Source organism: Myotis brandtii, unplaced genomic scaffold (assembly GCF_000412655.1).
Source record: "Myotis brandtii unplaced genomic scaffold, ASM41265v1 scaffold827, whole genome shotgun sequence".
Classification (NCBI taxonomy): domain Eukaryota; kingdom Metazoa; phylum Chordata; class Mammalia; order Chiroptera; family Vespertilionidae; genus Myotis; species Myotis brandtii.
This window is the reverse complement of record NW_005371360.1, coordinates 1,085,927-1,098,133: the sequence shown is the minus strand read 5'-3', so window position 1 is coordinate 1,098,133 and position 12,207 is coordinate 1,085,927. Positions and strand designations below refer to the sequence as shown.

At 58.0% G+C, this 12,207-nt stretch overlaps 1 protein-coding gene across 5 annotated transcripts in view; it reads left to right on the top strand.

The window, feature by feature from the left end:
* MLLT1 (myeloid/lymphoid or mixed-lineage leukemia; translocated to, 1) overlaps window positions 1-9,415 on the top strand; it is an 80,122-nt gene extending 70,707 nt beyond the window's left edge. For 4 of the 5 annotated variants that reach the window (XM_014531913.1, XM_014531911.1, XM_014531915.1 and 1 more), the window contains 6 exons: window positions 2,672-2,759; window positions 4,583-4,691; window positions 7,331-7,430; window positions 7,722-7,793; window positions 7,989-8,060; window positions 8,303-9,415. In XM_014531913.1, coding sequence (XP_014387399.1) covers window positions 2,672-2,759; window positions 4,583-4,691; window positions 7,331-7,430; window positions 7,722-7,793; window positions 7,989-8,060; window positions 8,303-8,431 — 570 coding nt within the window. In that variant the 3' untranslated portion in view covers window positions 8,432-9,415. Of the gene's footprint in view, window positions 1-2,671; window positions 2,760-4,582; window positions 4,692-7,330; window positions 7,431-7,721; window positions 7,794-7,988; window positions 8,108-8,302 lie in introns of all 5 variants that reach the window. The other variant, XM_014531912.1, reaches the window with a different exon arrangement.
* The last annotated feature ends 2,792 nt before the right edge of the window (window positions 9,416-12,207 follow it).

Sequence of the window (12,207 nt, the reverse complement as noted above, 5' to 3'; positions counted from 1 at the left end):
CAACCCTAGGATCTTGGTGAGGCACAGATACCTATGGTGGAGGAGTGAGACAGCCTTCCATAGCCGGGTCTCCCAGCCTCTCCCGACCATCCCAGGCTACCCATCCTGGAGGCAGGTGGGGCACCACCACTGGAGAGCTCTGACATTGCAGGGAACCTGAGTTGCTGCCTCCTGCTTAGCCAAGAGGGGGTTGAGGGGCTCCTTGTCTGAGTCCCTGGGCCAAGCCCCCAGCTCCTCCAACTGCTTCTCTGTGGTCTCTTTGGCCCGCATGGTCCTTTTCAGTTAGGGGCCAGGAGTGCTGAGAGCCCGCTGGCCCCTCTGTCCCCTGCTGGACATGGCATGTGGCTGAGCAGCGGCACTCATCAGCAGCACTCATGACTCCTTGTGGGCTTTCAGATGCACACCTCTAGGCCCTTTGGGCTGAAATTATTTCTGCCCCTTGGATTTGTGTGGAAGGAAAAGGGGCAATGCATCTGAGGTCGGCGGACTTGCTTGCCACCCCCCACCCCACACAGGTGCTGGAGCCACCTCTCATGGCTCCTACTTCTCCAGCCTGCAGCCCTGAGCCTACACACTGGGTGGCCGCCACCTGGGTCCAACTCCTGCCTTGGCCCTGCTTTTTGTGTCAGCCTTACAGAACCTGCTGCTCATGCCCTCTGCCCAGGGGGTCTGTCCAAATTCTCTGCCCCAGATGGCAGAGGCACAATGGGCATTGGCCGTCATGTGGGGCCGCAAGGCAGCTTTTAAAGAAAATATATTTTTTTAATGATTTCAGAGATAGAAACATCAATGATGAGAGATTCATTGATTGGCTGCCTCCTGCATGCCCCACACTAGGGATCAAGCCCACAACCCAGGCATGTGCCCTGACCAGGAATCAAACCGTGACCTCCTCATTCATAGGTTGATGCTTACCCACTGAGCCACTCTGGCTGGGCTGCCAGGCAGCTTTTACAGATGGGGGAAACTGAGGCTTAAAGCCAGGGCGGCCTTGGCCAGTTGGTGACAAACCCAGGGTCAGAACCAGGACCCCTGAACCAGAATAAGAACTCAGGTCTGCATGCTAGAGGGCCACTTGTCCGCAGGCCCATTGCTGAGATTTGGGGGTGTCACACTGGTCTGTCACAGTGGGCAGTGGTTGATGGTAATCTCGGATTCTCCGATGTGAAGGCATGTGTGTGTGTGTCGGGGGGCGGGGGGGGGCTGTCAGCAGATGCCTGGAGCAGGTGGTTTAGGCCGAGGTAAACTCTAAAGAAGAGGCCCCTTAACTCTTCAGGTGACAGTGTTCTATCCCTAGGTGGCCTGATAACTCTCTGAGTCTATTGAGTGAGCAAAGACTTGTGCCTTCCTAGGTCCCCTCTGCATCCTGGGAGCTGCCCTCAGCCCTCAGCCCCCAGACCATCAGGAGGGACTTTCCTGATCCCTTGGGGGTCCGGGACTCCTTTCCTAGGGTCTCCTCTCACATGACACATGCTAGGACTAAGCAAATGCTGTTAGGTGCCTCTGCCTGTTTCCTGGTCCCTTCTCTTGAAACGGGGAGGTGCCCAGAGGTGGCTGGTCCCAGCGCTCAAGGTGTTCCATTCCTCCAGATGGTCCTCCCCAAAGCAAGAGGGTTAGACAAGCCCCAGCCCGAGGGCAGGCTTGCTGGGGGTGAGGCAGCCTCCCAGGTGTGTGGGGTGCTCTGGGCCAGGGTAGACTCTTGGAGCTGTGAACTTTGCCCTTCTGCCCTTCAGAGTCTCTGCCATAGACCCATGGCTTGCTCTGTTATGTGCACCTTCAGAACTGCCTGTTGGCAGAAACTAAGACCCCTGTTTTAGCTTAGCGCTCCATGCAGCAAGGCCAGAGGCCCCTTCCCTGAAGGGATCTGAAGTGACCAGTTCCTTTACACCCAAGGAGGTGCAGTCCCCAGTCATCTTACCCCATGTGTCCTAGGGCCTAGGGTGGAAGGTTGCAGGAAGAAGTGGGGGATATGACCTGGTTGAGTCCACCCTGTCCCCTACTGCTTGTCACGTGGCACATTCATCATTACCTCAGGGCACGTGGTGGGTGATGGCAGCACGTGGCAGGGAGACAAGCAGACAGCTTTTTGTCATCACTCAGCCTCGGGACTGGCTGTGGGGAAACAAGGGGCAGAATGAGAAGCTGGGTCTCTGCACTCACCGTTCCTGTTCCAGATCTTTCCTCTGTTCCCTGTGGCGCCACAGCGCCCATCGCCAGTTCTTGCCCTCATAGGAGGAAGGCAGGACCCACAAACAGATGTGCTCCCCACCCCCCCAACCCCCTTTCATGGACAGCTTAGTTCCCTGTCCTCCTGCTGAGGTGCATGGGAAAACCAGTGACTTGTTGAGAGCTTCTCCTGGAACTACTAGAAATTTAAAGATCCTCATTGAGAAAAGATGGGCCATTGCATTTGAAATGCAAACTGGTGGTGTCCTGGGGCTGGGAGCCTACAGACTCAGGAAGCCATGTTCTCAGGAGTGTGTGCAGGGGTCCTCCTGTGTGCCTTGAGCCTGGCACCTTTGTCACCTTTTGAGTGCGTATCTGGGGAAAGACTCAGCTGGGTGTCATTGCTGCCAGGGCACATTTCTTGTCCACTCCTTTCCCTTGGACTGAAAGGTTATTCTTGTCTTCTCTCCCCACTGTCCCACCCCACCCCCGTTTTGGGGTGAAGTCCGCCCAGTCGAGCCCATCCAACTCCAGCTCCAGCTCTGACTCCAGTTCAGATTCGGATTTTGAGCCATCTCAGAACCACAGTCAAGGTGGGTGATACAAAGGAAAGACAGGATGTTTCTGTGGCTTACTGCTGTGGGGCAGCCTCTGACTCCACCTGGCTGGTGGGGTTCTAGGTTTGTTATCCAATCACAGGGACTTACAAGCAGTTTCCCGTAACTTCTATGGGGGCTCACTCCATGCCTGAGCTTCAGCTGCTGCCACTGTCAGAAAAACCCATTGGTGCCTTACCCCCAGGGAGGGGGTGATGAGGAGGGCCTAGAGTGAGGGGGAAGGTGGAGATGATGGGGAGGCTTGGATGAGGGAAGTGAGGGATGGAGGGCAGGGCAAGGGCCTGAGCTGAACACCCTGGGCATTTCTTCAGTATACTACTGCTTACCCAGACTGGGCTCCCAGATATCCACATTTCGTAGGTTGTAGAACTTCAGGGAGTGTATAAAAAGAAAAGCAGAAACAGTTCACCTGACTGCCAGCTAGGTGTGGGATATATCACTCCTGGTGACCTTCCCCTGAGCCTCAGGACACACTGTATGATGAGGGCTTGGCGATGTGCTGATGAGGTGCTGGTGCTTGCGGGCCAGTGGAGAGCAGCCCCTTTCTGATTTGGGCCCTATCCATAGCCAGACACCCTCCTCGCCAGCTCTCCCAGAGGGAGGCAGGCATCAGTTCCTTTGCCAGCCCTTCCACCCTGTCCCATTAGAGGACGGCTCCTGGATGAGGGCAGGAATGCTCTGCTCCTGCAGTGGGTCTGGCTGGCACTCAGCAGTCTGCATTTCTGCCCTTTCCCTGCAGGACCCCTGGGAATGGAGAGGCTTTTGTGGGGGGGAGAGGGCATAAAGCCCACTTGGCTGTCCCAGATCAGGGAGGGCCTTCCTCAGGTGCCTGGCCACTCCCAGCCTGCGGGACACAGGTGTGAGACGGGGCATGGAATCCGCCAGCCCTGCCGACCCTGCTACTCACCCGCAAACCGGAAGCATTTCTTCTGGTGGATTGGGCCGACAGTCTCCTCCCCACACAGCCTGGAGTCCTTTTTCTTGGGTTGCAGAAAGCTGGAGGAGGAGAGTGTATTGGGAGAGAGGCGGGTATTTCTGACCTGGAATGTAGATGTGCAGTCTCTGAGGGGGCCTGGGGGATGGGGTGCAGGAAGTGCACACTCTCTCCAAGGGTTCTTATCTATGGGGAAGGGAGGGGGAATCTGCTGAAGTGGGATCATGTGACCAAGGTAATTGAGGGCTTTGTGTCCCTCTGTTGCCTTGGTAACAGGAATATAAACCAAAGATGCCTCTGTAGGGGACTGGAACCGGGTGCTCTGGAGAAAGGGGAGGACGGTGGGCTGGGAACAGCGGAGGGGGTTGCTGAGGCACTGGGCAGGCCTGAGTAGGGGCACAGGCTGGTGAGGCATCCTGTGGCCCCAGGCTCTGGCTGCCTTGCCCTCCCGGCAAGGCTGGCTGGTCCCCGCAAGGCTGGCTGGTCCCGGCTCCGGGCAGAGGCTCTGATCTCAGCACTGGGAGCAGAAGAGGGGTGCTCTTTGGCTTTGGCAATGGAAGGGCCTTGTGGTTCTGCCTCGGGCCAGGGTCCAGAGGCCTGCGAGCAGGGACAGGAAGGTAGGCGTATGGGGAAGCCAGAGGGTCCTTTAGGTAGAGGGTAGTCTTGGGAACAGTCCTTGGAGATGAGTGGCAGGCCCCACATGGCCAGAGGGACTTCTACGTGGGTTTGTGCGGGTGCATTTTGGGGATTGTGGTGTCAATAAGCTCATGTGGCCCTGGAAGTGGAGGGGACCCTGCAGGGACCCAGGCAGAGCCCTAAACCCCTTCTTCTTTATCTCTCCTCCCTTCCTTGCCACCCTCCCCAGGACCCCTGCGCTCCATGGTGGAGGACCTGCAATCTGAGGAGTCCGACGAGGATGACTCTTCATCAGGCGAGGAGGCTGCCGGCAAGACAAATGCAGGGAGGGATTCCAGGTGCCCGGGCCAGTGGGGGTAGGGGGGTAGGTGGGGGACCCTGGCAGCTCTACTGGGCTTGTGGGGCCGTGAGGAGGTGAGGCGAGGACAGAAGTATTCCTGGGGCGCATGCAGAGGAAGCATCAGAGCCTATTGGACAGTGCTCTTGCCTAGGGCTCACACAGTCTCTCCTGTTATCTAAAGTGGAGGGATCTTAGGTGGCTTCCTTCCTCCTGTCATAGAAAGGTGTGGGCTACCTGGCGGGAAGGGGTGGGATGTTGAGGGGGAGAAGTCCAGGCACCATTTGAAAAGTGGGGAAAGGCTGTGCCCAGTAGCCCTAGGGCCAGTCCTGCTCTGAAGCAGGAGTTGGGGTTGGAGTGGGGGGTGGGCTAGTTCCTCTGTTCTCGGGTCTTGAGATCTTTTCCCCCTTCCCTACGTGTGTGGCATAGGTGAGGACAGACTCTGAGAAATGTCCTGTGGACACTCCCAGACCCTTACAGCGCGCCCTTTAAGGATGGCTATGCATTCTCAGCCTCTTGCCCAGAGCAAATGCCAACCTTGATTCCAGGCCCAAGGAAGGGGCAGACTCAGGGGTCAGGAGCCCAGTCGGGCCCAGATTCAGCACCTCCTCCAGGACTCAGCAACTCATTAAGCCAGGCCAGTCACCCGGTCTACACCCACCAGCACAGGGACGCCTAACAGGTGATTGCAGGTAGTCTGTGTCAGCCTAGCTCAGGGGTCCTCAAACTTTTTAAACAGGGGGCCAGTTCACTGTCCCTCAGACCGTTGGCGGGCCGGACTATAGTTTAAAAAAAAACTATGAACAAATTCCTATGCACACTGCACATATCTTATTTTGAAGTAAAAACAAAACGGGAACAAATACAATATTTGTATTTGCATGTGGCCCGTGGGCCGTAGTTTGAGGACCCCTGGTCTAGCTGATTAAGCCCATCATCCTGAGAGTGTGGCTATGGAGGCTTTGTGGCGACTTAGCTGGGGAGGGGCCCAAGGAGACTGCCTGCCTCCCAGGACAGGATTAACGGCCACAGCTCCTGCCTCTTTGGTGCTGACAGCATTCGGTGTGGACTCCTGCTGGACACCAGGTGCAGTGGTGCAGGGACCAACTGTGTGGAAGCACGTTGAGTGTCCTTTTGCAGGGCAGACATGGAAGGCCTGGGTGGGGCTTCCCTGGACGCCGAGGGAGCCAGACATCTATTTTCAGGGAAGGGGCCACACAGACCTCACATTGGCGCTGCAGCTGGTTGGGAGGAGCTAGCCAAGTCCCATTCCATCCTGTTCTGCTCCCTGGGGAGGCCCACAGTCTGCATGGCCTCCAGCTGCCCCTGGTGGACCCTGGGAAGAGGGGGACACGAGGGGATGTCCAGGGCAGTGGGGCCAAGCCTGGATCTGGCTGATGTGGTAGTGTCACCTGGGCATCAAGGAGTCACCACCTGCCTTCCCCACTGGAGTGATTCAACTGGGAAGTGGGGGAGAGAGAGGTCTGGGTCTCAGGGGAGCAGGGGCCCCGAGGCCTGCTGCTTACAGTGGGAGAAGTGTACCCAAGTAAATGGACAGCCTTGACCTTGGGAGGAATAAGACAGGAGCCCCTGAAGCCCAGGCTCCGTGCTGCGTTCCTGGCATTGCTTTCACAGTGAGGTGTCTTAGGTAGAAGGTGGCAGGCAGGGCTTCCGGTGCTGCAGATATGGAGGAGCAGTTGTCGGGCTCCTCTGTGCTGGATCAAGCCCACAATGTCTGTGAGGGACTGGGATCCCAGTGGGAGCCTCTCCCCAGGGAGGCCCCCAGAGGAGCAGGCCATTCCCAGCTAGGGGGCGGGGCTGGAGAGGAATTTGCTCCCTCTACAGCCCCTCGCTGTGCTGTGAGAAATTCTGGAAAAAGCTGAAAGGACTGAACCAACTTGTGCTATCTAGACTGAGACCATGAGAGAGAATTATGACTCTAAAGAGAGGCTTTCCAGTTCTAGCCAGCCTGGGCGTTTGCACTTTTATTAACTGCACCCTTGCCTCCTAAGATAGTGGTGACCATTTGTCGCTGCGCGTCCACTCCTCCCCTGTGCACTCCTCCCGGGACCTCACTTTACAGGTGCGGAAATGGAGGCGGAGGTTGAGGACTCGCCCAGGGCCCTGCCTCCCAGGAGGTTTGAAGTTGAGCCACCTCCAGACACATTGTGTTCAGGGCTCCAAGGGCTCCACCCAGATGGGAACACCTCGATGTCACTGAGGAAGGCTGGCATCCAAAGTGCTCAGGCTGAGGTGGAAACTGCGTTCCCTTCGGTGCATGTGCAGGCTGCCCCCTGGCCGCAGGAGTAGCAGGAGGACACGCGAAGGAGCAGAGCCCAGCACCATGCCCATCCTTCCAGCTGCAGGGTGTCCCATCTGGTGCCAGCCCTGGGAGACGCATCATGGGGACGTGCCTCTTAGCCTGCACACCTGTGGCTCTGGGTTCTTTGCCCTTTGAAGGTGGCTTCGGCACATTCTTTTTTAAGTCTGTAGTGGCTGCCTAGAGCCAAGTGAGGTTTAGGGGCAGCACTCTTTGCCCACAGGGAGGGGTGTCCCATTGTCAGGTGAGTCTGAGTCAGGCACAGGTCTTGCAGCAGCAGGGTGGCGGAGGCCTGACAGAGCATCGTGTTCCTTGTTCAGGTTGAGCTTCAGTGATAGCGACAGTGACAACAGTGCTGACTCCTGCCTCCCCAGCCGAGAGCCCCCTGCCCCCAAGAAACCACCCCCTCCCAACAGCAAGGTGAGTCCAGAGGGCACTGGTGGGCAGGTTGCCATCACGTTCTAGAGGCAGGGCTGAGGGCCGGGCCATTATTGGTCCTGGGCCTGGGGTTGTCCACGGATCCCAGGCAGAGAGAGGCTTTGCTCACCCCCAGGTCCCAGAGGTGTGTCTGCTCCCCATGATGGGCTTCCCTTAGAGTTGGAGGCCAGAGGAAGGAGGGCAGGTGGGCCTGGGGAGGTGGGAGAGCCTTTGGGGGGCTGCGGAAGAGGCATGGGTAAGAGCTGAGAGCACAGACCCGGGTTTGTCCTACAGGCGTCAGGCCGGAGGAGCCCTGAATCCTGCAGCAAGTCTGAGAAGATCCTCAAGAGGGGCACCTATGACAAGGTGGAGGGCTCGGGTGGGGTGGGGGTAATCCCGGGGCTCCACAACTGGATGGGTCAGCCCAAGTGTGCTGAGGTGCTGGCCTCAGCAGCATCAGACCAACCTCTGTCCCGGGTCCCCAGCTGTGATGGGCTTCCTCAGGGCTGGGCAGTTGGAAGGGCTGAGGCCACCTGCTGAGTGCCTGTCTGCCACCCCCAGGCCTACACAGATGAACTGGTGGAGCTGCACCGGAGGCTGATGGCCCTGCGGGAGCGCAACGTGCTGCAGCAGGTACTAGGACGGAGCCCGCCCTGCCCTCGGTTCTGCTGAGGACACAGGTTATCACACATGAGTCCCTGGGACAGGGGATGCCTGTAAGGCCTGCAGGCTGCTAGAACCCCTGGCTGCATCCCCAAGGAGCCTCCTCCTTCTCCTCCTCCTCTTCCTCCTCTTCCTTGGGGGTCTGCTGGAGGGTGGGGGACACCCCAGCCCAACTTCCTATCTCCTGAAGCCACCTTGCCACCTCCTTCCAGATTGTGAACCTCATCGAGGAGACCGGCCACTTCAATGTCACCAACACCACCTTTGACTTTGACCTCTTCTCCCTGGATGAGACCACCGTGCGTAAGCTGCAGAGCTACCTGGAGGCCGTGGCCACATGACCCTGGGCCAGATGCCGGGCCCCTATCATCGGGGTCCCGGGAGGCCACATCCGGACCCCGCCTGCCTTTCTCTCTCTCGACTCACTCGCCCGCAGCACTGCCTTAGTGACCGCCCTGTCCTCGGCCCTCACGGCCAGCTGCACTTTCCTCGTTGGCTCCCGGCCTGCCCTCCCCACCAGCTCACCGGGAGCCCTGGGGCCGAGGGGGCCCGGCGGGCGCTGCTGCTGCTCCCTGATATTCAGGGGCCGTCACCTGGGTTCCCCTTGTGTTGAAGGCAGCGCTGGGCCTCATTCCTGTATAGGGGAAGAAATGTGCCCGGCGGTGGGAGCCCTGCTCCATGGTGGGATGTGGGGCCTGGTATCACTGGCCAGGCCTCTCCAAACGGTTCAGACACACCGCACCCCAGGACCTCAGAGGGTCCAGCTGCTCCAGGCCAGGCCTTGGCTCGTCCTCCATGTGAGCCGGATGCAGCCCCTCTCTTGGCTCTCACTGTGCTGGGACTCCATGCTGTATAGTTGTCTCTCTATTATGTATGTATGTATGCACTGTAGGTACCAGAGCGGTTTCCGGGTGTGCATTTCTGTGGCAGCAGTGCACGTGGGGGGTGGGGGTAAGGTGGGACTTTAGGTTAAGATGTCTCCACTGGTCTTGTCATTGGACTAGAGGCCAAGCCGGAGTGCCCACTGGCTTTCTCCAAGCGCAGGGAGGATCCCCCTCAGTGGTACCAGGGCGCCTCGTCCTCCTCCTGGGACTCAAAAGGCACAGTCCGGGCCTGTGAACACTACGATGGAGCAGTAGGTCCTCAGGCGCCTAGTCAGACTGACAGCCGTCTCCAGGAGCAGACCTCCCAGCTCCAGCCAGCTGCAGGCCACCACTTGTAACGGTGCCCCGGGCCTCGGCCTCTCCTTTCTTCCATAGGATCCTCTTCCTCCTCTGTGTTATCGAGTCTTCAAACTTTGAAAAAAATGAGCTTTTGCCAAATAAGACGTGATAGTTTGTGGAGTATTTTCAAGGAGCGTGAGGACTCAGAGCCAGCTCCTCTTGCCTGGGCCCCGCCGGTGGCAGGCCCTCCCGGGCACTCCTGTCTCTCTCCGTTTGGGCTTAGCCCTCCGACACCTGCCGTTCACACTCGTCCAGAGTCCCGAGACTCAATTCCTCGAAGGCCTGAGATTCTCCAAGGTCCAGGCCGGTTCCTCCTCCCTCTGGCCCACCTTCCAGGGTCAGAATGCCCTTGTGGAGTCAGCCCACCTTGGGTGGGGCTCCTGATAGCCTGTTTGCTCAGCCTCTGTTCTCCCAGACCTTGACTCAAGGCTCCTCCAGTTCCCCCAACTTTTGCCCTAAACAACATGTGGGGAAAGGACTCGGGGTCCAGAGACGGGCTCACCTCTCTCCAGCCCACTGTCAGCCCCTCTCCCCGGTTCCCGAGTTCTGATGTGGGTGACCCTTCCCTGTGACCCCTGATTCTCATGTCTGTGCTCCGATTCCGTCTGTCAGGCAGACCTTGAACACTCCCGGGTGATCCCCACCTCCAAGGCTTCCATGAATTCCAGCCTTCCTGGTGAGGTCCCCAGAACTCTCGGGGAAGCCCGAGAACTTTACAGGAAACCATCGTGACTCCTCGCCGTTCACTCAGATTCTCTCCTGACCCCACTGCCTTGAGGCATTGAGAAGAGGGCAGGCCTGCGTGGCAGGCCCCGTGCTGTCACCATCCCCTTCTCCTGCCAGGCCAGCAATACTCCAACGTGGGCGCCATTCTTCTCTGGAAACTCCAAGACATTGGACGGAGGAACTGGCTGACGTGGGCTGCTCGAAAGGCAGCAGCGCCCTGGCCCTCTGTGCAGAGGCTGCCAGGGGTCACAGGCAGGAGCCTCAGCTCAAGGGCACTAGTCCTTCTCTATGAGGATCTGCTGGAAAGGGCTGCAGGCTTCACACGGCTGCCAAGGCAGCCCTCTGCTTTGGAGCCTGGCTCTCTGGCTCACCCTCAGTGTCAGCAGCATCTGGCCCTTTCTGCTGTTTCCGGGGCCTTCGGAAGCACCGACCCATTTCTCAGTTACCTCCTCTGGCCAGAAGGCCTCCAGTGCTGTCCTCTGGAGCTGCTCTGGGCCCAGTGCTGGCCCGTGACCACCTGATGGACATGCCAGGCAGCCAGGGCTCTGACCATAGCATTCCCAGCTGCTCCCCTACTTACCCCCCAGCTGCCTGGCAGCTGGGCCCACAAGGGCTCTGGGGACGCTTCCATAGGAAGGGGCAGGCACTTTGTGATTGCCGCGTGTTTAGTGTTAAGCCCCCTGCCCCCAGTGCGAATCTGTGTTTTGCTGTCTCCTGAACAAAATGTAAACCAACACCTGAAAGCAAAAGGTATCGAATACCTTTCTTACCCGTAAGGGTTTTTACCAAGATTGTGTCTCACTAGGAACTAGGACACTTATCAGCCTGAGACCAACTCCTGGATAAAAGGAATAAGGAGAATTGTGTTTGTAATAAGTTACAGGATTGTTTCTGTCCTGGATTTTAAACTTTTTTTGTTAAATTGTGAAATTATGGAGGAATTTTATAGGAAAAAAAAGTGAAATAAAGTCAGATGGGAAAGCAGACCTATGAGTCTGTTTGGTTCCTCCTGTTTTGGAGTTGGTGGGTGGGGGAGACACCAAATACCTTGGTGCCCTTTGTCACCTCTTCCTGTTCTAGTGCCAGGAAGAGCTGAGAGGGTTGGGGACAAGCCTGGGAGGCAGCAGGAGGGAGCAGGCGAGTATGAGCAGGTTGGCCTCCTGGAGGACTAGAGATAGTGCCACCAGAAATCCAGGAGCGACAAGATGGCAGAGAACTTGGTCTTGGGTCTTGCTGTTGATGTTGTGTTCTTTCCTTGGATGCTGGCAGCAAGGTTTGGGTTTAAAAAAGCAAGCCTGACTCCAGAAGATGGATGGATGGATGGGAATATGGAAGGGTGGGTGGGTGGATGGGTGGATAGGTGGATGATAGAAAGCTAGACAGAGGGGAAATGTGGGCAAAGACACCCTTTGCTGGATGCTGGGCTGCCACCTGCTAGTGTGTGTATGGTGAGTTTTGCCCGGCTCAGTCCCGTTGGGGCATGCAGGAGGCAGCCATGGGCACTGGGTCTCATCGAAAACGATGTCAGACAGCTAGTGGATGGGCTCGAGCTGCTGGCAGAAGTGATGGCGTCACTAGTCATTTGTCCCGAGGCTCTCCTGTGTCTGCATCGAACTGGCATGTTGTTTAGGGATGAGGGGTCAGGTAGCTCCTGAACCACCCACCAGCAACCTCAAGCCCAGCTCCCTGGGCCGGGAGTTCACCCTCATCAATCATGTCACTCTCACCTTGCCTCTGGGGGCCCAGAGGAGAAAACGACAAAGGCTCATCTGTGAGAGACTCGCCACCTAGAGGCCAGGTGGCCAGACTCAGGTCCATCTGCCAGCCCCCGCAACAGGCCTGCCCCCACCTCCGGTAGCTGGCACTGAGTGGCCAGTTGCCTCTCTTCTCCCAGCCTCCATTTCCCCAGGACAACAGCCCCCATCACAGACAGCCCTGAGGTGCCTTCCGCATGAGCAGGGCACACGGGGACAGGGCGTCCTGGCCCACCAGCACGACGTGGTGAACACTGGGGTTACTTCTTCACCCGCTGCTCAGCGGGGTTCGGGTTGTGTCTGGAAATCTCTGTCACATTGGCTCTTGTGGAGGCGCGGGGCAGAGGATACTGTCCCAGGGCAGCGCCCTTTGCAGGGGCTCCCGAAGCCCCTCGCTGCCCAGAGATACCAGAA